At 36.8% G+C, this 22,864-nt stretch overlaps 1 protein-coding gene across 2 annotated transcripts in view; it reads left to right on the top strand.

Annotated features, from left to right (window-relative positions):
• Positions 1-216: 216 nt before the first annotated feature.
• The window catches only part of klhdc3 (kelch domain containing 3), a 32,222-nt gene continuing 9,574 nt past the window's right edge, over positions 217-22,864 (top strand). The window contains exons 1-8 of one of the 2 annotated variants that reach the window (XM_023327590.1): positions 217-321; positions 1,969-2,211; positions 4,942-5,118; positions 5,297-5,412; positions 5,496-5,567; positions 7,235-7,448; positions 8,145-8,231; positions 10,661-10,769. In XM_023327590.1, the coding sequence (XP_023183358.1) occupies positions 2,058-2,211; positions 4,942-5,118; positions 5,297-5,412; positions 5,496-5,567; positions 7,235-7,448; positions 8,145-8,231; positions 10,661-10,769 (929 nt within the window). In that variant the 5' untranslated portion in view covers positions 217-321; positions 1,969-2,057. Of the gene's footprint in view, positions 322-1,854; positions 2,212-4,941; positions 5,119-5,296; positions 5,413-5,495; positions 5,568-7,234; positions 7,449-8,144; positions 8,232-10,660; positions 10,770-22,864 lie in introns of those variants that run through there. The other variant, XM_005795131.2, reaches the window with a different exon arrangement.

The raw sequence follows: 22,864 nt of genomic DNA, 5'->3' as shown, positions 1-22,864 counted from the left end.
GAAATCTGCGGTTTTACTTTGTATGTCCTTCATTCTGATACTGATTTAAGATAACTGTGTGTTTTAGTCCTCAGTAATGTCAGGAATTTGTAGAAAAACATGTGGAAGTGACAGACCTCCTACTCGTTATTTCTTTTACATGCATGCGGAGGATTGTGGTTGAGAAAACATGCCTTCCTGAACATGAAAACCTCCACACCTCCGACAGATGGCGCTAACAGTCACCGGCTTCCACTTTCATGACATCACGGTGAGGGCTCTTCTTACTGGATAGTTCTGCCTGTATAAACACCAGTTAACGACAAGCTCCTCAATCCAAAGGTAGATAAACTCCATACCTGTTTCACCTTCTCTCAAATAAGCCATTTGTGACTTTTGCAAGTGCAAGAAATAAACGCAGTTGCTTGTTGGTTGTTTTTGTGCATTAGTGGTAGCTAGCTAACAGCTAAGTCAGGCAGTTAGCTTCAGTTGATTAGCTTTAGCTTAGCTTCTCAACAGCTGGGTATCAAACTGCTGCTTTCTGTGGCTATTAAAAAGCTACGCTGAGGACGTTGTGAACGTGGGCATATTATAAAACAATTGACCTTGGCGCTTTGTCGCTGTTTTTATTTTTGATATATATATATTTTTATCTTCAATAGCTTGTGTTATCCATTAACTGATAACGTTAGCCAGCCTCGGTAGCTGTTGTGCGAGTCGTTATCTTGGCTTTATCTGAAAAACCTCAATGCAACTGGATCTAGGCTAATCGTTGAAGTGTTATTTAGTATTCCTGATCAATATCAGGTGTACACGTAATGAATTAAGTGGTATGACTTGCATTTATTACACATTGAGGCTGGTTTGGCAGCTGTCAGTGCCATTGCAACTCATCCGATATCAGTGTTTTCCAGATCAGTAGGTCAGGATGTTAAAAGCTGCCCAACTACCATTGTTGTCAAAGTTGTTGTTGGGCACACGAGATAATATACACGTAGCACAATCGAGATGTTATTTGTTTCTTTGTGATATATTCAGATCAGTCTAGGGGAACAGCGTCTTTCAGCTTTACATAACTTGTCATTTTGACTAATGTGGTCCCGAACATACGTGGCAGTTTGTTGACTACGGCTTGTCACAAAACACTGATGGACTGATAAACAAAGCAATGTGTTAGACTGACACCGATTTCCCCTTAAACTCGGGATTGGCTCCTGTTGCACCTCAAAAGTTATGTGGGATCAAAATAGACATCTATGTTTAATAGTCATCTGGGGATTTTATTTTTAAGAGCAGACAAAAGGTTGAAGGTCAGTGAGTAACTGGGCCATAGAGACATAATAAACAACCAGAAAGTACAGTGTTTATTATTAAGTCCACTTGTGTTTCAGATGGCAGTTTCATATTTTGAATCATGCTGATGTCTAATATTATTATTAATGGTTCTCCATTTGTCATGACATTTTCTGTTCCTCACAAACAAAATTAGCAATTGAAAATATTTTCAGGTAACTGTTGTTCTTTGTAAATTTTAGGCAAGAAACTAAATCTTGCATTTCATGGGTGGATAATTATGCAAAGCCAATTACTTACACGACCAGTTCACAGTTTACAAATGCTATTAGGTGCTTTAATATAGCTATAAACAGTAAATTAACTCTATTTGAGCAGCGACTGCTTATTTCATGCACACCTGCGGAAATACAACTTATTTACTGATAAGGTACTCCACTAAAAGGTTGAGTTTATGTATTTATGACATACTGAAAAGCGTATTTGGAACCAGTGGGAGGTCCCCGAGAGGGGGAGTGAACAGAAAGAATGAGGACTGGTAGGTGTAGGTCTAATCACCTCTTAAAATACTCTCCCAGCTTAGAAACAGGGGCTTGTGAGGCTGTCAGCAACTTCAGAGCTCAGTTACACTTGGGCTTTCCTTTGTTGTATCTTGCAGATGGAGTAACTGTATAGCTCTTGCTGTTTTGGTTACAGGAATCAATGGTATGGACTTGTCTGGGTCCAAGCAGGTAATAAAGTGATGGTCTAAAGACTCGCAATCACAAGGGGTGCTTGCGCCTGGAATGTTGCGCTGGTCGGTGCATCTAGAAGGAGGGCCACGGAGAGTCAACCATGCTGCTGTGGCGGTGGGGCACAAGGTCTACTCCTTTGGGGGCTACTGCTCTGGGGAGGACTACGAGACGCTGCGTCAGATCGATGTGCATGTCTTCAACTCAGGTAGGCAGTGAACGTGATTTTTTATCTGAAATGACATCTACACGTGTTTTATTGTGTGCAGAACTATAATTTATTGTAGGTGGTAAGTGTGGCTATTTAGGGGCTCAGTTGTTTAACTTTTTGTGAATTAAAGAAAATAAGTATAGTTTTAATATCTTAAGCACTTGTCCAAGCATGAAAATCTTAGAATGATGGAAAGTAAGATGGAATATTTACGTCATAATGTCAGGAGATAAAAACTGTAGTCATAAATGTGTAAAGTAATGTAGGAATTATTGAGGCTACTGCAAAAGCCTCAATGTCTGGGAATTGGTTGGATTGAGGTTCTCGAGGCAAAATGATCTTGAATAAAAAGATCATAGTTTCATAGTATCAGAGCATTTCTACAAAGGTTCTTTTAGCAAAAAATGCATGTTACATGGAGTGGTGGCTGCATGTAGGATTTCCTCCCAATTCAGGTTGCTGCTGAGCTCCGGCGGCAGGCCTAGCTGATTTCACTCTGCCTCTTGATTAGCAGGGTATGAGGCTAGCTGGGAAACTGACTTTCAGAGCCTCTTGGCCAATTGGGCAGCATGTGTGCTGCAGCTTTGTGGTGCTGTGTTGGAGGATTGGTCTGCTAGAAACCCCGGTTTTTGTTGTTATTCTCCCCTTTCTTTTAGGTTCTCATGTTCACCTTTGAGACTTCTTCTGGTCCCCCTTAAAGAATAAACCCTTTAACTTTACCCTCCTGGTTTTTATCTCTTCATTTTTTCCCTGGTTTATCTATTGTTACAGCCCCCCTCCAAAACCCCTAGACTGCCTTGAGGATGTAACAATGCATCATATGATATAAAAACAGTTCTTTAATATCAAAAGCATCAGTAATTCATGTCGCTTTAAAATAAACCAACCAACTGATTATTATAAATATAAAAATGTTAAATATAACATTGATGTGCATAGATAAAATATGAAACACCACCTGCTGGAATTTAGTAATTAGTTTTTTATAGCTCCAATTCAAAGCAAATGTTACCTTATGCCACTTTACAAGACAAACAGATCAAATTAATATGCAAAAATGTATAATCAAGACACTTCAATTATAAACTGATCAGATCCAGTTACATTACCAGTAGTACAATAGATTCAAAACAACTTTATTATGTCACCTGGTAAAACAGTGGAAAGGAACAACACCTTTTTAATTGAAAGAAACTTCCAGATCTGTAAGGGCAATCATCTCCTGCAACCAACCGGAGCACTATGTGTGCTTACTTATACAGAATATTATATATTTTTAGCTGTTTTGCTCTTTATAGAATAAAACAGCTTGGTTATTTCTCATCCTATCCTGCGCCTAGTGTCTTTTTCATGACTCACATTGACCTTGTGAGTGAAAAGTGAGTGAAAAGTGTAGATGCACATTACTGTGCTCCATATAAACAGGAAAAAAAAAACTCCAGTCACTCCAGTCACAGCCTTGTAGTAAACAGGCTTTAAACCACAGGAGAGGTTTGACAGAAACCTCCCCTTATGATTAAGCTCCACCACTTTCACTGCAGCTAACAGTTAGGCTCCAGGATTTCCATTGTGGTTAGTTTATTTGGTCCCGTCAGATGTTTTTCAGTTGCTAACTCACAAACACAGCTGTTATCTTGAAAGTTGTCACCCCGACTCATATAGAACTGGTTCCGTTGCTTCCTCCTGACCCATATACTATTGGTTTTTCCTCTGTGAGGTCAGCCAGCTGCTTTAACAGTTGCTCAAGTAGCGTGATCTTACCTGCCGTTGGAATATCCTAAAAAGTTTATCTAGAACTAGATTTGAAGCTAATTGTAAATAACGCACCATAAATATTGATTATTACCATTTCTCCTCTCTGTGCTCCTTTTCATTACAATTGTTTATAGCCTTTGTTTTTCTCCTAAGATACAGTTAAATTTGGATTGTCAATCTGAATCACCTGGTTTGTATTTTTCAGGTATTATATTTCTTTTCACTTCTGTATCATTTTTTAAATAATTATTTTATGATGAGGAAAGTGCCTAATGATTAGGGGTGTCCAAAGTGCGACTCAGAGACTGTTTGTAGCCTGTGGGATAATTTTGTGACCTGACTGCAGTTCAAAAGTGGTAGAAATTATTTTGCCCTCTGGAAATGAACACTTTTTGTAAACATTTCCATGGCAGGGTTATAGCTTCTTAAACAGAAAATATCAAGTACAACACAAATATTTTTTTTTTATTAGTGCTTTTATTTTGTTTGTCATTCCACAAAGATCTAGATACTTTTTACCCTGAAACCCACAGGGCATCCCTATCCATTATACTTGGTTTAACAAGGCAAAGATTTTTTGCTGTTGGAAATAAAGACATTAAAAATGCTATAAAAACATTTTATAGACCAACAAAATGAAAAAAAACAATAGATTTGAAAAGTTTAAAAACCATAAAAATGAAGGCAAATGTCATACTAATGTTTGTTTCATTACAATATTAGTGGTTTAAAGCTCCTTAATTTTTACATGTTTTCCAGTGGACACTGGTTTAATTTATTAAAAGTCTTGAGTTGGAGAGAAAAAGCTAATTTTGGCCCCTGAGAACTTTCAATTTGGGAATTTTGGCCCTTGGCGCAAAAGGTTTGGACACCACTGATCAAGTAATCTGTACTGACCAGTTATATAGCAGATGGTAATAAGTCTTGTTCACTTCATTTATGAAGCTGTTGTTGGCTACCTGTGTATCACAGTGTCTCTGCGCTGGATGAAGTTACCCCCAGTGAGGACGGGGGGACACGAACGGGCTCGTGAAGTGCCGTACATGCGTTACGGCCACACAGCTGTGCTGCTGGATGATACGATCTACCTCTGGGGCGGGCGTAACGACACGGAGGGGGCCTGCAACGTGCTGTACGCCTTTGATGTCAGTAAGTAGACCCTCGTCTCACTTGTGCTGTCGAGCGGCTGTGTTTCCTCTCAGGTGCGCACGTTTGATGTCAATGTTCTTTCAGACAAAACCGTTTGTCAAGTTGGAAAGCTGTGACACCTGCATATGTGTCTAGTGGTTTAAATGTCAGCATTTTCTAACCAGTTTGCGCTTCTTAGATACCCACAGGTGGTTCACGCCCAAGATTTCAGGGGCAGTTCCTGGGGCAAGGGATGGCCACTCAGCCTGTGTGCTAGGAAAGGCCATGTACATATTTGGAGGATACGAACAGCTGGTGAGTGTGTGTCAGTATTTACTTTTAACCTACGTTTTAGAGAAATATAAATATTTAAAGTTATACTCCTCTTGGTGTTTCAGGCTGACTGCTTTTCTAATGACATTCACCGTCTGGATACCACCACCATGGTTTGGTCGCTAATTAATGCCAGAGTGAGTCAAAATCATCAGCTGGTCCTTATTTTTAAAGTGGATAGGATGTTTTGTACCACACAGTAACAACAGTTTTCATCTTATTTTCTAACTGAGAAAATATTGATATCAAGGTGGCCCTGAGGTGCAAACCACTTCAACATTAACATAGCACAATTACAAATTCAAAAACACAACAACATTAACGAAGCACAATTACAAATTCAAAAACACAACATTAACGAAGCACAATTACAAATTCAAAAACACAACAACATTAACGAAGCACAATTACAAATTCAAAAACACAACATTAACGAAGCACAATTACAAATTCAAAAACACACCATTAACAAAATGAAAAGGGTATGTCCCAGTTGGAGACCTGTAAACAATGTGTGTGTTTTTGTTGTTTGCACCTCAGGGCCACCATACAAGAGAGAATTATTGTAATTGTGAAAGGAATGCTTTTCTCCTAAGACTCATGTTTTTTTTACAATTAAAAGTTTTTCTTTTCCTGAGCCTTATTATTATGAATTCTCAAATGGCTTTTATTGTCTTCCTCTCCATGCATAACAACTGGTGAAAAGAAGAAAAAAACATCTGCACATTCTGGAAATGCAGACATGTGAAAGGCTTTAGCATGGCTCCAGGCCAGCTGAATGTGCAGGGAGCAAAGACTTTTCTTTGTTTTCCAAAGCGCTATTCATTAACAACAGAGACAGTTTTGCTTTTGCATGTTTATTCTTTCGCAACAACAGGGAGCTGTATTATACTAATAAACTCTGTCCCTGTTACGACACAGTGATGTTTGAAAAGAGGTTTAGATTTAGGTTTTCATCTTGCAGTTGGTAAGTAGTTCCACTAGCTGGTGCTGTTGTCCTTTTCTGTCAGTGTGAGAATGGGTTTGTGAACTGTATTTGAACTCAAGTTTTTAATTTAAGTGCATAAAACTGTAAATTTAAAATAATATTGCCCAATAAAGAACACCTCAGGTTTTTAATTTTTACTATTAAATATAAGGCTGCCTCTAACAACAATGTATATTTTGTCATTTTACAAACATCAAAGCAATCATAGTTTTTTATTTTTTTACAGCCAATTTTGGCATTTATTTTATGCCTTATAAATAAATCATAAAACACATAAAAAGGTTATTTTTACTCCCTGTTTCTGCTAGCCTTGGCAGCAGCAGTGTTTGTGATTCTTCTTGATGAGTCTCCTACATCACTCTTGAGGAATTTAAGACCAATATTTTCATAGCTGTCTGAATTCACCGGCATGTTCACCTCCAAATGGCTTACAAAAACCAAAATAATGTTTTATGAGAGACCTAGTTGAAGTCCAGACGTAAATCCAATTGATTTGTACCACCATGATTGATCGACTGGATGGACGTCCGAAAAGTGGAGCAACTGGCAATTTTCTAAACAGTTGAGATCAAACCAATGTTTCAATTTCTCTATTTTTTGACCCGGGAATAAAATTTATAAGAAATAAAAAGTGAATTTTAGTTGCATTCTGCATGTTCATTAAATATGTGAAGTAGCAGCAGCTCATATGAATAGAGCTGTCAAAAAAAAAATACTTCTTGAGACAAATACTTTTTCAATGCACAGTAAATATAAAAAGTCTGGATAATGTGTTCAGCACCTCCATCAACCATGTTTGTTTTCTTTTTTTCCAAGGGCACACCGGCACGATGGAGAGACTTCCACTCAGCCACCATCATTGGGACAAAAATGTTTGTGTTTGGAGGGAGGGCAGACCGCTTTGGCCCCTTCCACTCCAACAATGAGATCTACTGCAATAAGATCAAAGTGTTCGACACAGAGACCAACTGCTGGCTGAGCACCCCAACCACACAGCTGTCGCCAGAGGGACGCAGGAGTCATTCAGCCTGTAAGACATAAACATGCACAAATAATGTGTGTTGCATCTGTTTTTGGATTTTACTTGTCCAATATTAAGATTATAATTTTTATTCTATTCTCATATTTATGTGATGAAAGTATAAAAAGAACTAGTGTACCGTTCTAGTCAGAAGCTTGCATACACTCATGTTGCGGATATATGTCATATTAATATTTTGACTTTTAATAACTTATTTGAACTATATTTTCCAGGGTGGGATTATTAAATAACTTTTTGTTTTTTCAAGATTTTCTCTAATTCAAACAGAATCAAAAATTGACTCTGTTGCATAACAACTGATTTTATCAGACTCAAATACTGTATATACACCACCACAAATGTGTGGAAACCAACAAATAAAAATGAACTCTTCTAACTTTGATAAGAATAGTGACCAAATACTCAACCAGAGTTTTTACCAAAATGGTTTTAGGGAAAATTATTCATTTTAGCCTCAATGTTCAATTTCATGCCTGTGAGAATTTGAGAAAAATCCACAATAAATTGAAAAACTTCTTGAATTGAAAATCCATTGAAGTAGTTTACTGTTTACAAAAAAGACCCAAATAAATTACATTCATATCCATGATGGTTGTACTTTTCTTACTAGCATTTCATATGTTGCCATATTCTTTTAACTGTTTATCTTTGTGATGAGTCACAAAACTGTTGATTTGTGTTCAGTCTGCTACAATGGAGAGCTCTACATATTTGGAGGCTACAATGCCCGCCTGGACCGGCACTTCAACGACCTTTGGAAGTTTAATCCAGGTGATTTGTTTTCCATCTTAAATCTATCTGGACAAAAGTGTCATATTATTGTCTGCTGCTGATCTGTCTTTCCAGGAAGCTTTTCCTCCTTCATGTGTCATTACTGCTGATGTCTAGCGGAAATGCAGCCATTGCTGCGCTTATTTGCACTGCCCCACTTTTTGTCTTTTATCTGCAGACAATCATTCCCTGCCTTATTACATCATCGCCAGTTTCACAATGTTGTCTGGCTGCTCCCTTTTCATTGTGCATAGTGTTACCCAGATGCCATATCTGTTGGTCCAGAAGCACTCAGATGAAAACCTGACAATAACTCTGACAAATGTCAGCTCTCAACTCACTTTAATTGCTCTCCCTTGGGGAATGAAATGTGCTGTTGTTGCAACAAAAACATTGCTGTTATAGCTAAAGCAACACACCCGTGGTTTTCTGATTCTATCAGTTATTTTTCTATATCATGTTAAAATCAGACATGATTGTCTTCACATTTTATGCGTCGGTGTAAATTGTTGGTATTTTTTGCGATTAAACCGACACAAAGTAGAGCATAGTGACTTGCAAGAAAAAGTTACAGGATTTTAAAATAATTTTTATGAAAAAAAAAATCTAAGAAGTGTGGTGTGCATTTCAGTTCAACCCCCTTGAGTCAACACTTGGTAGAACCACCGTCAGCTCCAAAAAAGAAAGTTCTTTGGTTTAGGGTTGAGATGATTAATAATTTTAATCATGATGAATTGATTTTTGAAATAATTGTCAAGTAATTTAGAAACTGATTAATAGTTAACTGAAGTATACAGACTTAGAAAGGCTATCTACTGATAAACAACACAACCAGAGCAGTTATTAAGGCAATACTGAAAAAAATACAGGCATTTTGCTTTTAGGATGAAAAACTTTCTTTGTCTGTAAATCTCCTCTTCTCATGACTCCTCAAGTGGCCTAGTTTTAACTTCTCCTCGTTCAAATTCTGTAAAGATAAAAATCTTCTAGTAAGCACCTTTTGCTACTCAATTAATAATTGGTTAATCAAAAAATAGCCTTTCTGCTAATCTGGTGGCTTTTCACGTGTTGATGTTAGAATTATTTTCTTCAAAAGTAGATGCAGTTGCATCCTGTGCTTTGGTATAATCAAGCTTATGCTAAAAGAATGCTTTGTTATTGCATTTTAGGCAATAAAATGTTTATTATGTTTAAAAAAATGAAATTGAATAATTTGTTTATTTGCATCATTTAATGTATTTAGAATATAGTGTAATCTGCACATTATGAATGTTTTTTTTTTAAATTCAATTAATCATCGGAATATTTGATTGAATAATCAATTACAGAAATTATCTTAAGTTTCTTCCCCGTTTTGGGTTTGCGAAGTTTAATGAGTTGTCAATTATTATGTGTAAAGTGGATTTCATATGACTTATTTACACAATTCAAACACTGCTTAAAACTTCTTTATTCCTGGCTTGTCTGCTTTTGTTTCCGTCTTAAATTACACATATTCACACTTGATGTTTATTAAGTGACTTCTGAAGGGAATTGGTTTCACTTGATTTAATTTATTAGTGTCAGAGTAAAGGGGGCTGCATTAAATTTCACAAATGGCCATTTTCAGACTCTTATCAGAATAAAAACCATGTATAGTTACTATTAAAGTCATTTAAACAGAGTGATGCATTTAAACAGATCTCTGCTATTTATCCAAACTATTTGCCGTCCACTAGATGGCAGCACCTTGATTACAATCATAACGCTCCAGGTTTGAATGGCAGGTTGCTATAGAGATGTGGTGATGATTGAGGATGAGACTGTGAGGCTGCACTTAAGCCTTTTATGGAGCAAACAAGGAAGCCTCAACGTCATCATCATCATTCTGATTCAGAGCGGCAGAAAGGAGCTGAAATGTGAAGGTTGTTGTTTATGGGTGGTGAAAATTCTGTCTCGGTTTTCCATCCAGCCATTATGTTTCTGTGAATAAAAGCAAGACATCAACACAAGATCTTAAAACTTTAATCCGTGTCCCAGCAGTGTTTTTTTAATGTATACATAAACAAGACATTAAGAAGAAAATATGTAGCTCTCTCAGACAGAGGCTGCAGTATATTATTTACATAAATGAGACAATACTTCTCAACGCACGTTGTTCACTTGAAGATGAAATATTTTCTTTTTTTAATTGCTGTTCGACTGTGAGAATTGTTTTTATTGAAGGAAGCTGATGAAGTGCAGGAGCAGTAAAGAAATCACTATTAGATTATGTAAGCTGAAGTGATGGAGAATTTCTATCTTGCACATCATCATTTAATGCGCCCAAGATTACTTTTATTTTTACTGTGTTTAATGTAAATGAGTCTGACTTTAAGAATTATTAAGTCGTCTTCTTTTTATATTGTTGTGGCTCACCTGCTTTTTTTTCTTGAATTTCCACACAACAGAACAATTCTTGTGGAAGAAGGTAGAGCCAAAGGGGAAAGGCCCGTGTCCACGGCGGCGGCAGTGCTGCTGTATGGTCGGAGATCGAATCGTCCTCTTTGGAGGAACAAGGTCAGAAAATTTTTCTACTCATTTATCACATTTTTATAAATTTTATAAGCCAACCAGTGTCTTCTTCCTAAACAGTTAATTATCCATGCATTAAAAAAATTAATGACACTTTTAGGCTTTTTTTTTTTTTTTTTTACATATATTTGTAAATTTATTTATTTATTTTGAAAAGTATTGATGGAAATATATGTAACAAAGACGAGCAATGATGCAAAAAAAAAAAATTACAACCACAGCTTGGCCCCAATTTGATTAGTGTTGAGGTTTGTGGATATGTGCTGTGGTGGCGCAGGGGGTTAGCACGCCCCACATTTGGAGGCCTTAGACCCGCGGACATCACGGGTTCGACTCCCGGTCCCGACAACCTTTGCCGCATGTCCTCCTTCAAAAATGGCGCCGGCTCAGCTGGCTGTCTGCAGACGCAGCTCCCGTCGTGTGTGTGTTAATCTGTGTATAAAAAAAAAATTCTGAAATAATTTCCCTTCTGGGATGAATAAAGTAAAATTAAATTAATTAATTAATTAATAATACAAACTTTCTACATTTGGACAATTGTGTGTCAAATTATTGTACATATTAAGCTAAAAGGTTTAATTAAACTAAAATGAGAAACAATGTTATACCTTTTTACTGTAAATGTTATTTACAGTAAAAACTTTGTATTACTGTCAGTTTATTGGTATGGCATTTTTTTTCAACAAAATTTCAACAAATTTTTTCTTGAGGCACTTTACAAGAAAGCTAAAATTTCTGAAAAAATATAATCAAATCAGTCAAATCATGTAGTCAAATTGTATTATAATTATACATTAAATTCAACAGTTATATTTATTTTATAATGCCAACTGGTAATCATATCTACCCTTAATTGTATAGCATACCATGCATAGACACATAAGAGATATTTGTCAAACGTTATCTTTGCTCGTTTTGCCTAAAAATGGGAAAAACCTTAAAAAGGACTTTTAGAAAACCCACAGAAGACTTTTGAAAGTTACAAAATCTTACTTCTTTAAACCTAAAATCAAGATGATTTAATTCTACATTTCCGATAATTACTGAATCGCTCCGTCTATGGTAGTCCAACAAGAAGACAGTGGCTGTTTTCACACCTGAAAGATGTTAAAACAAATTCTGGTTCTTCCAGGAAATAATTTAAAAACAGTTTAGTGTTTTGAATTTGTATAAAATTTTTAGTTGACTAAAGACATAAATACATAGAATCCTTCTTGAACATAAAAACAAGGGTTGTTCTGACTCTTTTTATTAAGAAAGCAAGCAGAGACTAAGAAGAACTTTGTTTCTTTTGTACAACAAAGTGGAGGGTCTGCCGCCTGTAGACAGCAGGCTGATTATTCCCCTTGTTGCTTGTAAGACAGTAGTGATAGCCAGTGGTTTGAAGCTGGTTAGGTGCCGCTGGGCTGGTGACGGACTTGTGATAGGCCAGTAGCCAGCAGATTAATGAGGCAGCTTACGGCGTTGGCATGGTCTAAAGTTGTCTGAGTCCTGGGCTAGTGTTATCAACAATGCTACTGTTATCAGGCAGACCCCACGGGGACAACCTGACAACGGTTGAGAGAGCCGTGGATAAGGTCTTCTGAGCTCCACTCTGTCTACCGGCATCTACAGGAATCTGAAAACGGGTCCAAAGGCTGGAATTCTTTCAAAGCTTTATAATTCACCACATACAGTGACTTCCAGAAGTGTTTGTAGTCCTTGAATGTCTTTAGTTTTCTCATGTTATTTGTCATGTATTTGTTTTCAAGCCCACATTCAAGAGGCTTATGGTAACTCTGGATGAGCTGCACAAACCTGTAGCACAGTTGGTTCTGAACCTGGTCGGAGTTACCAACCCCTGGTTTGGATCAAAGTATGTTGATGTGTTGGAATGGCCAAGTTAAAGTTTGAACTGAAATCCTGTTGGAAATCTGGGGAAAGAAATGACAATAGTTGCACACATATTCACTCTCAGTCAGATCTGACTGATTTAGAGCTACGCCATGACACAGGACCTTCTTGCTATTTTTGATATTTATATATATAAAAATAAAACAGGTCACTTTCCTCATACTTGATATTTTTGCACTAGTTTGTGATGATATGTCACATAAAATTAATTAAGTTGTGTGATTTTAATGTAATGTGTGAAAAGAATATGAATACTTTTGTGCTATAATGTTGAGCAACACATTTCTCTTATTCTTTAATTTTAGAAGCCTGATGTCATATCTTGGAAAATGTGAATAATAAATATGAGCTGCAAATTCTTTGCTGAACAATAAAAACAACAAATTTGTAGTTTTAGTTTTTGACAGGGTTGTGAGATGGAAAGCTACACAAAATAAGAATGAAAAAATAATTAGAAGCCCTCTATGGTTTTGGATTTCCTCTGGGATTAGTCTTGAGTTTTAGGAGTCATGATTTCCTGTTGAGAGCAGATAGAGACGAGTCTGCAGAGGGGAGTGTGTTTGAGCTGATGAAGTGTGAAGAGGAAGAAATCAAACATTGCAGAATATCTCCAACATCCTGTTTAAAATCCCAAGCAATTTAAGACTCTTGGTTAACATATGCAGACCTTCACCCTTGGTATTCCTGTAAAAAAATCTTTTGTTTTGTCTGCAGTATTTCTAATACGCAGGATTTTGTTGCTAAGCAGATGTTCTGTGGTTTTAAATGCTGCCAAAATGTAGTTTTCAGTTACTGTACAAATGATTGCTTTATCCTACCAGCCCATAAGAAAGCTGACCACACAGGTTCTTTTACCTAGAATTGCACATTTGTTTGTGTGAGCTCACTTAAGCCTCTTACACACAGGAAGTCCCATAAGCACATGCACAGACTAGACACACAAACAAACCCTAACAGCTTCTTATCGAACTCATTTGCCTGCTTTACTTTGAAAGTTGTTCTATTACGCTTCATTAGTTTTTTTAATTCCTGGGATGATTTGCATCAATAGCAGGTGGTTTTTCACTACAGACCACTTACTTTGAGAAAATATTGGCTTTATAATCACCCATTTCCGCTCTGTCTTGTTTATTTTTGCAGAAGAGCAGTTAAATGGGGTAAAAAGTTATTGGGTGTTTGTCTCCGCAACCTTGACAAATGCTCACATGGGCAATCATGAATTATCTTCTGGACACTTTGCTTGTGTTTTTTCTGGGCCTCCTCATTTTGCGGGGTTGTCTAAGGAAATTGTGTTGAAATTTATTGTCTACATTTTGTTTTTCTGCTTGGTCGTCCTTTCAGACTGATCCAAAACAGAACCCCTTCTGTTGATATTTGTTCCCACTTTGTGATATTTGCTTTACTTGAAGGAATTTGGTCAGAAGAAATTTATTGCTTTAGTTTTAGACACTAGAGTTAATTAATACAACACTACCATTGCCTTCAGCATGATATAAAGTGCTATATAAATTTATTGAAAATAAAGGAAACATAAGGTAAAGCTGTAAAATTATAGGACAGTTTTATACATATCAGTTTGCAAAATCTTTAATAAGCCTATTTTTTCCTATGTTTATTTCTAGTTAAACAGAACAATTGCCAATTTTTTGTGAGAGAATTTTTTACTTTTTCTAAAATAACTGAGCAAACATTGTTTGTGTGTCAGTGACAGGCTGGGCATTAGTAGCAGGCCTTTGTGTGCCACTTTCATCAGTCTAAACAGACTTGGTGAGCTGCAGAAAGGCGCGACATTTTGCTCTGTCTCTGATTTATGACCTATGGGAGCGTTCTTCTCACCGGGTGCAATTTGATATGCCCTCAATGCCTCTGTTTCACTCATTTACCGGGACCTGCTCACTGCCCCACGAAGGACGACCCCACGCATGACTAACTCCACCTGCACTGACCTTCAACTAAGCACACACACCATGCAGATCTAAAACCCGAGAGTTTGTGTTTTATTTTTCGCCTTAGAAGGATTCTAGCTGCGTACGAAAGCAGTGCCACATAGATTATGGATCTCCTGCTGCAGCTATGGTGTCATTGTTGGCATTCATCATGTTGTGTTTAATTGCTTACGATAATCCCAGTTTGGACTAAATCAGGAAGCAGTTTAAGCGTAGGAACAGGGCATCCTATGAGGGACAGGATGCGAACAAGGACATGACAGATTGGCATGCTGGGAGCAGACAGTTCAGAATGTGTGAAGGGGAATTTGCCACAGATCTGTGAACGATCTGGCTATTGGAACATTTATTTTTTAGAAGAAAAGATTTTCTGCACAGCTCTAAAAACTGTAATGATTGTGCTAAAATGTTACCTTGTGATTGTAGGCTTTTTCCAAATGTCTGTATCTAAGTGATCTCAGTTGTGGGTGAAATGAAACCCTTCTAGTCCCCCAGTACCTCTATGGAGAAAGCGGATAACGATGTTCGTTACGTTTCACTGCTGGCAGTAGAGAACAGTCATTTTACTTCTTCAAAGCCTGAATGGTCTTTAGTGATAAATGGGTCTCTTTTAAGACTTTAGAGAATAAAGAACCGGTTCAGTCTTGGAAGTTTTTCTTTTAGCATGCAAAATATTTGTTATGGTGCCAGTAGTTACTCAGATACTAAAATACAGCAAGATCATATCAGCTTGATTTTTTTCTTTTCTGTCACCATACGCATACGACTGTTTTGTTTGCAATTTTTTTTCTTCTGACCTGTGTAGAAAATGTTCATGGCTCCAGAGATATTTTTGTTGCTTGTTTGGATTCAATAAGGCAGATGGAAGCAGCTATTGGTAATCGGACCTGATGTTGCTCACACGACTGATCGCAGTAAGGAGACGCTGTTTGTGCATCCATAGGTTAAACAAGGCCAATGCAAATCCTGAAAGGCATAACCACAGCTTTTTTTTTGTATAAAGTTTAGATAGGGTCAGTTCACAACAAATTTAATCTTAAGGCAGTTTACAAAATAGAGATCCAGTTTTCTGTCAAAAATTACAAACTCAGTTCAAACCAGCCCACTTCTTTCCAGTAAATTCCTATCATACAGTCACATACCAAATTTATACAAAATTCAGAATTTTAGTACAACATAATTTAATTACGTTATATATTTCCAGTTGGTACAACATTCTCAAGCTAACCTAGCTGATTCCTCTAGTTTATTGGTTTTGAGCAAGCAGAAGGAACCATTTAGTTTAAAAAGAACGAAATGTACAATACAACTAGGCTAAATTGTGTTTTCCAAATAAAAAACACTGGCTTAGGTCTGCTTACTAGAGTACACTCAGTTAATCACAGCTATAATGAAAACTGTGAATCTACCAATGAAAGAGACTCAGCCAAACACAGAAACTAGGGTACTTTCTATGGAAATAATATCTGAGAGGTCAATACTACATTATTAGTTGCAGCTAAAAACAGTAGACCATAAAAGAACACTTTTTTATAAGACTTTATGTTCAATCCAGATAAATTGTGCAAAGATGCACAGTTCGGATATTAGATAAAAAGCATTTTGTGGTTAAACTTTTGGATTTCAGCTAATCAGTGACTCATATGATGACAGTAGCAGTTGATGCTGCATTATAATACCTTTCTTTCATTGTAATATTAATCTCCTGCTTAATGTCCAAATAACAATAATGATGAATCTGATTAAATCTAACAGTTCTCTTCTGCTGCCTTTCATTTAGTGCTAATTTGTTCAGTAATTTGTTCAGCGTTTTAGTGAAATCTGCAGATTTTTGGCCTATTTTTGTGTACAACCAGTCTGACAGCTCAATTCCATCATTCTCTCTCTTTTCTGGTGCCTCTTTTTATTTTAGCTGTTTTTTTCTTCATCTACTCACATGACACAATGACTCACAGCTCTCCTCATCACCTTACGTCAGCAGGGTGCACGTACACACCCACATGCTTGCTTTGCTGTGCCAGTCTTACTACATTTCTTCCATTTAGCATTAGGCAGTCACTAACTGACATCAAAAGCATGCTGACGACACTTCTAACTTTAGATGCTTCAATTATAAATGATCTTTTTTTAATTATTCTTTCTTATCTCAAGTCAATCTGCTAGTCTATTTCAAGCAATATCATTTAAATTTTCAGTGGACGTACACAGTGCATTCCAAAAGTATTTGCATCCTTTAAAACATGCGACAAACTCAAGATTTGCGGGCCAAATCCGGCCCACCTTTTCTTAAATTTTATTTTATCAGTCAAATTAAATCAGCTTTTATTTGGCTAGTGCCGCATTGCATGAGTGTGAAAAGATTTTCAATATTTTACTTTAGGAAGCACCCATTAAATACAAAGCTAATTTATTGAAAATGAAATGAAAAACTGATTCATTGTGGCTTGTGGCCTTTATGTCTCTGATAAAGAGCATAATCAGAAATACCTTGGTCTTTTAATAGTCATTTTCTCAACCTAATGTGTTCCGGAGTTCTAATTAGATTTTATGTGATAGATAAACCCAAACAGATTATTGTGAAGTAGTATAAAAATGTTAATCCACATAATCAATTCTTGATATGTGGATTAAGTTTCTTTTTTAGAAAATAAGTGAAAAATATGGCATGGATTTCTTTTCAGTCCCTTTCCTTCTTTACTCCCCTAGCCAAAATCCAAAATGTCAATTGAAAATGAAAATGCGGTTTTCCAGTGTCTCACACTTAAGTTTTGCCACTTTCATGTTTCAAGATGAAATATGGTAGATGTTGCTGGGGAGATGGTTAGACTTGATGGAAGTATGGATTGAGCCAATTACAATGCAGTCCTAGATAAAAAAGACTGTATTGTATTTGGCTCAATCCAATTGAGCCAGTTGGATTGAGCTCATGATAGAGGCTGTAGTCCAAACAAAGACCGAAATTAAGACTTTAAAATTGAGGGTCACTCTTGCGCTCAGTTCATTCTGGATAAGCTCAAATAGAGGTAGATCTATAAATCAACTACAGACATACCCCAACTGATTTGCAGCTGTAACTGCAAAATTAATCTATTAACCATTACAGTTATGCACTATTTTGTAACAGAATGTCACATAAAATCCTAGTAAAAAATAAAATAAATAAATACATTTATTTTGTTGTGCTTCTGCACAATGACAATTAAAGCTTTATGATTATGGTTGTAAGAAAGAATTTGTGAGTGTGTGTCCACTCTGAATGCTGAGCATGGGAGAGACCACACTGCTGGTAATCTCACTGGTAGCCAAAACAAAACCACCCACTTTAATCCACAAAAATCTCTCCATGATATTTAATCTCAGAAGAATTTAACGGGTCATTACAAAACTGAAAGTTGTGGAGGCAGGAATGTCCTGGAGAGTGCAGCCGTTTTGATCAGCAGTTCATGAAGGTCAGGAATCTGGAGCTTTGATACCTTCTGTTGGGACATATTGTGGTTTATCAGAGGGCAGCTGTTACTCTGTGAGGTGTGGCTTGTTATCGCTAAATGAAGCAGAGAATTTTACTAGAAAGACATTGCTGTGGAAATCCTAAATTGTATAAATTTTTTTGCAGTCTAAAAGTAATAACTACATCTCCTTGTTTCCACCAAAACATGCCTGTCAACACACCATCAATTTCAAACCAACACTAACTGTCATCTTTTGGCTTTAGTGTCAAAGGGTAAGCTCCAGAAGTTTCCTTTTATTAATTGTCTTTGTGCGCGTGCCTGTGTGTGTTAGTATGCCCCAGATAAAACCTGTCAAACAGTGAAGGCGACCCCCGCAGGATGTGGGGCATCTCGCGCGTGGCGGGACAAGACCCTGGGGCGGCGCAGCAACACTGTGATTTACTCTTCAAAGACAAGCTCATGATAGTATTTCATCTGCATTGTAACCCTCCTTAACCCGCTGGCTGGCTGTGTATATTAGGGTGTCGTCGGGCTGGGTGTTAGGCTGCAGCTCAAATAAACAGCCTGCAAAGGTGATTCTTTGTGACGCTGTCGTAAATCGATTTGTTTAAAAAAGACAGTCTGATTTTGAATAACTGCTAACTCAACAACAAACTAAACGTTTTGCAGAAATAACTGTGCATCAGAAACAGAGTGTAGCATGTTTGCCTTATTAAAAGAAAGAAATCCAATTTACAGCAGCAAGACTCTTTCTCCAAAAACACTTATTGTACAGTTAAGCCTGTTGCAATAAGCAACTAATTAATTAATTGAATGATTAATTAAAAAGAGCTCAATAATTTCCATTCTGATGACTAGAAATTTTTGAAGAGCAATTTTACAAACATTGAAATCCATTTTTTTAATATCGTTTTGGTAGGGTGTGTTTTTTATTACATTTTATTTGTTGTTTTTGTTTTTATTTTGAATATTTAAAATATTTTCCAGTTCCAGTGCTAGGTGTTCTTTACAAATGCAATCAAAACAACTTTATTATCATTTATTCCAATAATTACAGGGACAATTTTTCTTCCAGCAAAATTTGTTATCACGTCAGGCCTATGTAATTATGTCCACCTTTTACTGCTTCAGGTTAATCCTTTCTTATTGCTAACAATATTATTTTCCCCTCTGAGTTAGAAACATAAAGTAGTAGTCTTTTTTTTACTCAGTTTAAAATACCTCTACTCCCATTTGTTTAGGTTTTAGGTGTGTTGCTACGTATTTACGTATATCTTAGAATACAGCTGCTGTGAAACAACAAAGACTTATTTTTCTGAGAACATGTCTGCTTCTCACAGGCAAAGCTTTTTTTCCTCCTTCATTCATCTTGCTCACCACAGAGCTTGTAGTCTGCAGTGCAGAGTCATCTGAGTGAAGCTACATGAATGAAAGGAAACACTTTTCATAAACAAGAAGATTTTATGAACAGTTATTAAGCATAAACTTAAGATGGATGAAACCTAACCATTCCAACCGACAGGCACACTTTGGCAGGCTAAATTTAAATTTCTTCAGGAAATTTCTAGTATTATTATTAATAATAATACTATTAGTACTAATACTACTAGTAGCAAGTAAATAATAATGATAATTATTATAATAATAATGACAACTCTAATAATAATAATCATCATTATTATTATTAATAATTATTATTACTATTGTTATAGTAACAGTAATATTATATAATAATAATAATGATTATTATGGACTAATAATACTTATTACTATTAATATATAATTAATTATATATTGATTAATATACTAGTACATTTATATTAGTATATTAATACTAATACTGTTATTTATTATTTTTATTATTACTACTACTATAACAACTAATAATAATAATAACAATTCTAAACAAGTTTACATTTTCTTCCATCATCCTTCTATTATCTAATTGTCAAAAACTTTCTTCATTCCTGTGGTAACCAAATATCCAACGCCAAAACCCAGGGGAAAAAAAACACGTCGACTAACATCTCTGCCTTGCTGAAAATCCTTGCAAGACACAGTGTTGAGGTTCAAAGAGCTGCTTGGATATGAATTGATGTTTTGAAATACAAGCATTCATAACCATCAATGTAAGACAACATGCTAGTGATACCCCACATGCCATTGGTAGCATTTTGCTTATCATTAGCATTTTGGCTAATTTTAGTTTACACACAAATTTTAACATACTGAATGGAGTAAGTCCATGTTACTGAACATGCTTGTGACTCTCCACATGCTATTGAGTACATTGTAGCTTACTTTAGCTAATTTTTAGCATCAGAACTCTGGGTTCCAACCAACATGCACACTTTGACAGGCCCCGTTTAAATTTCTTCATAAATTTTCTAGTGTTACCATTATTATTTGTAGCAGTGAGTTCAGCCAGTTGTGTTTCAGCATCACCCGTAAACCCAGCTGCCTTCGTCCACAGTGGCTGAAACTGGAGATAGGTGCTTGTTTGGGGCCGGCGTCCCCTTTGTCTAATCTAAAGTCAGGCGTCCCTCCCTGCAGGACTGATGTAGTTTGTGTCTCAATCTCTGCATGGGGTTTAGGCCTTGACAGCTAGAGCTCCTAATCCACTGTCCAGCCACGACCCAGGAGGGGCACTGATAGCCCTGGAAGACATGGGGTCTCAGTGATTAATCTATCAGTCTGTGATAATTTACAATGTTGGATTCAATTAGGATAATTTTAATCCCAGATCATTCCTGTCTCTGGCTGGAGTCATTGTAGATGTTAAGAAATTCTCTACCTGCTTATAGATGCTATCATTTAAAAAGTATATAAAAACTTATGCTTTATTAGTCCTGTTGGAAGGTTAAGAGCGTCTTTTGTTGATGCATATTTATAGTCATGTGGTTATCCAAATGGCCCCCTGTGTCCAGGTTGATGGACTAGAAGAAAAGAAACATCTTACTTCCTTTTGAGAAAGAAACATGGCAGACCTGGCTTTTCATGAACATACACATAAATGAAAATGTCAAAGGGAGTGAATTATTTTCAGACCACAACCTTTTTCAGCACTTTAATGTATTAACAAAACCACCGTAGAGGTTGTGAAATAATTTGAAGTCCCATCTGGCTGTCCTGATAAGATGCTTTGCAGGAAGTTGTTGTGTGTGATGAGTTCCTGTGGGTTAAGGGGGTCCCGAAAAAGAAGAGTTCAGTGGGAAGGAGAGAAAGGAAAAGGATGCAGATCATATCAGTCCAAGAATGAGGATATGGCCAATGAAGACAGTAAAAACATTGTTAGAAAAGGACAGGTTCCACATCTGAAGAACACAGAGAAAATCTCAGTTTTACCACTTTGTCTGCCTTTTTACAGTCTCTGAAAGTAATTTTTAATTTTACTGATCGTTCCTTTTCTTTCAGTCTTGCTTCTGTGTCTGTTTTAGGTTTCAGGATGCTAGTTCAGCTCTGTCTTCTGCAGTTTCAAGGCCTTGGTTTAGAAGGTAATTAGGTGGAGTAGGCAGTGCAAGGGCTGGCAATTAGGTGATTAGACGCCCTCACTGAGTGTTGTTTGAAATAGCAACCGGTGTTGTTTTAGTGGGGGGAGCAGCATCACTCAGGCCTCATTCAGACTGGGAACCACTTCCACTGCAGGGGGAGGAACACTTTCACACACACTGATACTTTGCTGATCAAGTAACAAAGTGGCCCGTCAAACACCAGGATGCCACATAAAGTTGTACACAGTGACTTTCCCACTTCTTAATACCTCCAGTCCATCGTTCGTCCACCCTACGGTTCAGTTCATTCTCTTCCTTTTTGTGGTGACCAATAAAGTATTAACATCCCCTGATGCACTGCTAAATTTCACACCTAGGCCGACAATACCAATGAGCAAGCAAGAAACTTTTATCTAGGAGGATGCAATCTTCAGCTTACTTGTTAACACTATTACTGCTATTCAAACATCGTCTTATCTGCTCCGCTTCACATGTCAGCATCTTCAACCTGAACCGTCTCTTCTGAGTGAGTCTGCACAGTAGTTCACAGCTACTGAGCTGTGCTTTTCAGATACAGATGTTAATTTTCTGGGCTATATATTGAATTGCAGGTACTATTGCAATATCAATGTGTGGAATATCTGAGTTGCCAAAGAGCTTTGATGCAGTGCTTGGAAGCCCAGGACAGTGTATTGGAAAGGTTTTCACACCCCTTATATTTTTCTGCATGGTTTCATATTACAACGAATAACTTGAATGTCTTTTGTTAGAGGTTTATAAAAATAAAAAAAATCACATTCTTCAATAAATATGCATTGTTACATGGAATTTTCACATAAAAAGGTTAAAAACTAACCTTCCATCCACAGAACACACATTTTTAAAACATCACTGAGAGCATCACCTTCCAGCAAGACGACGACCATAAACGAACAGACAGAGCTGCAGTGGTTCAGATAAAAGCATGTTCATGTGTTAAAATGATCCTGTTAAAACTGACATGTAAATCCTCTTACAAATTTAGGGCATGACTGAAAATTTGATGTTTACAAACGTAAACAAATCTGACTGAGGTTGTACTGTTTTTCATAAAAGAAAAGGGTTACATTTCAGTCTAGAGATTTGCAAAGTTGGTAGAGGCATGACCCTGAAGACTATCGGCTGCAGTTATAGCAAATAATGATTCTACAATGATTAGGTGACTAAGACTGAATGATTGCTGCACTTTTAAGCTTTTAATTTCTAAAATAAAACCTTGTGAAAGCCATTCATCCTTCTCAGGCAGCATGGCCAGCTTCCTC

This window comes from Xiphophorus maculatus, chromosome 22, assembly GCF_002775205.1.
Source record: "Xiphophorus maculatus strain JP 163 A chromosome 22, X_maculatus-5.0-male, whole genome shotgun sequence".
Classification (NCBI taxonomy): Eukaryota; Metazoa; Chordata; class Actinopteri; order Cyprinodontiformes; family Poeciliidae; genus Xiphophorus; species Xiphophorus maculatus.
Note: the sequence above shows the minus strand (reverse complement) of the source record. Positions and strands in the feature narration are given on the sequence as shown.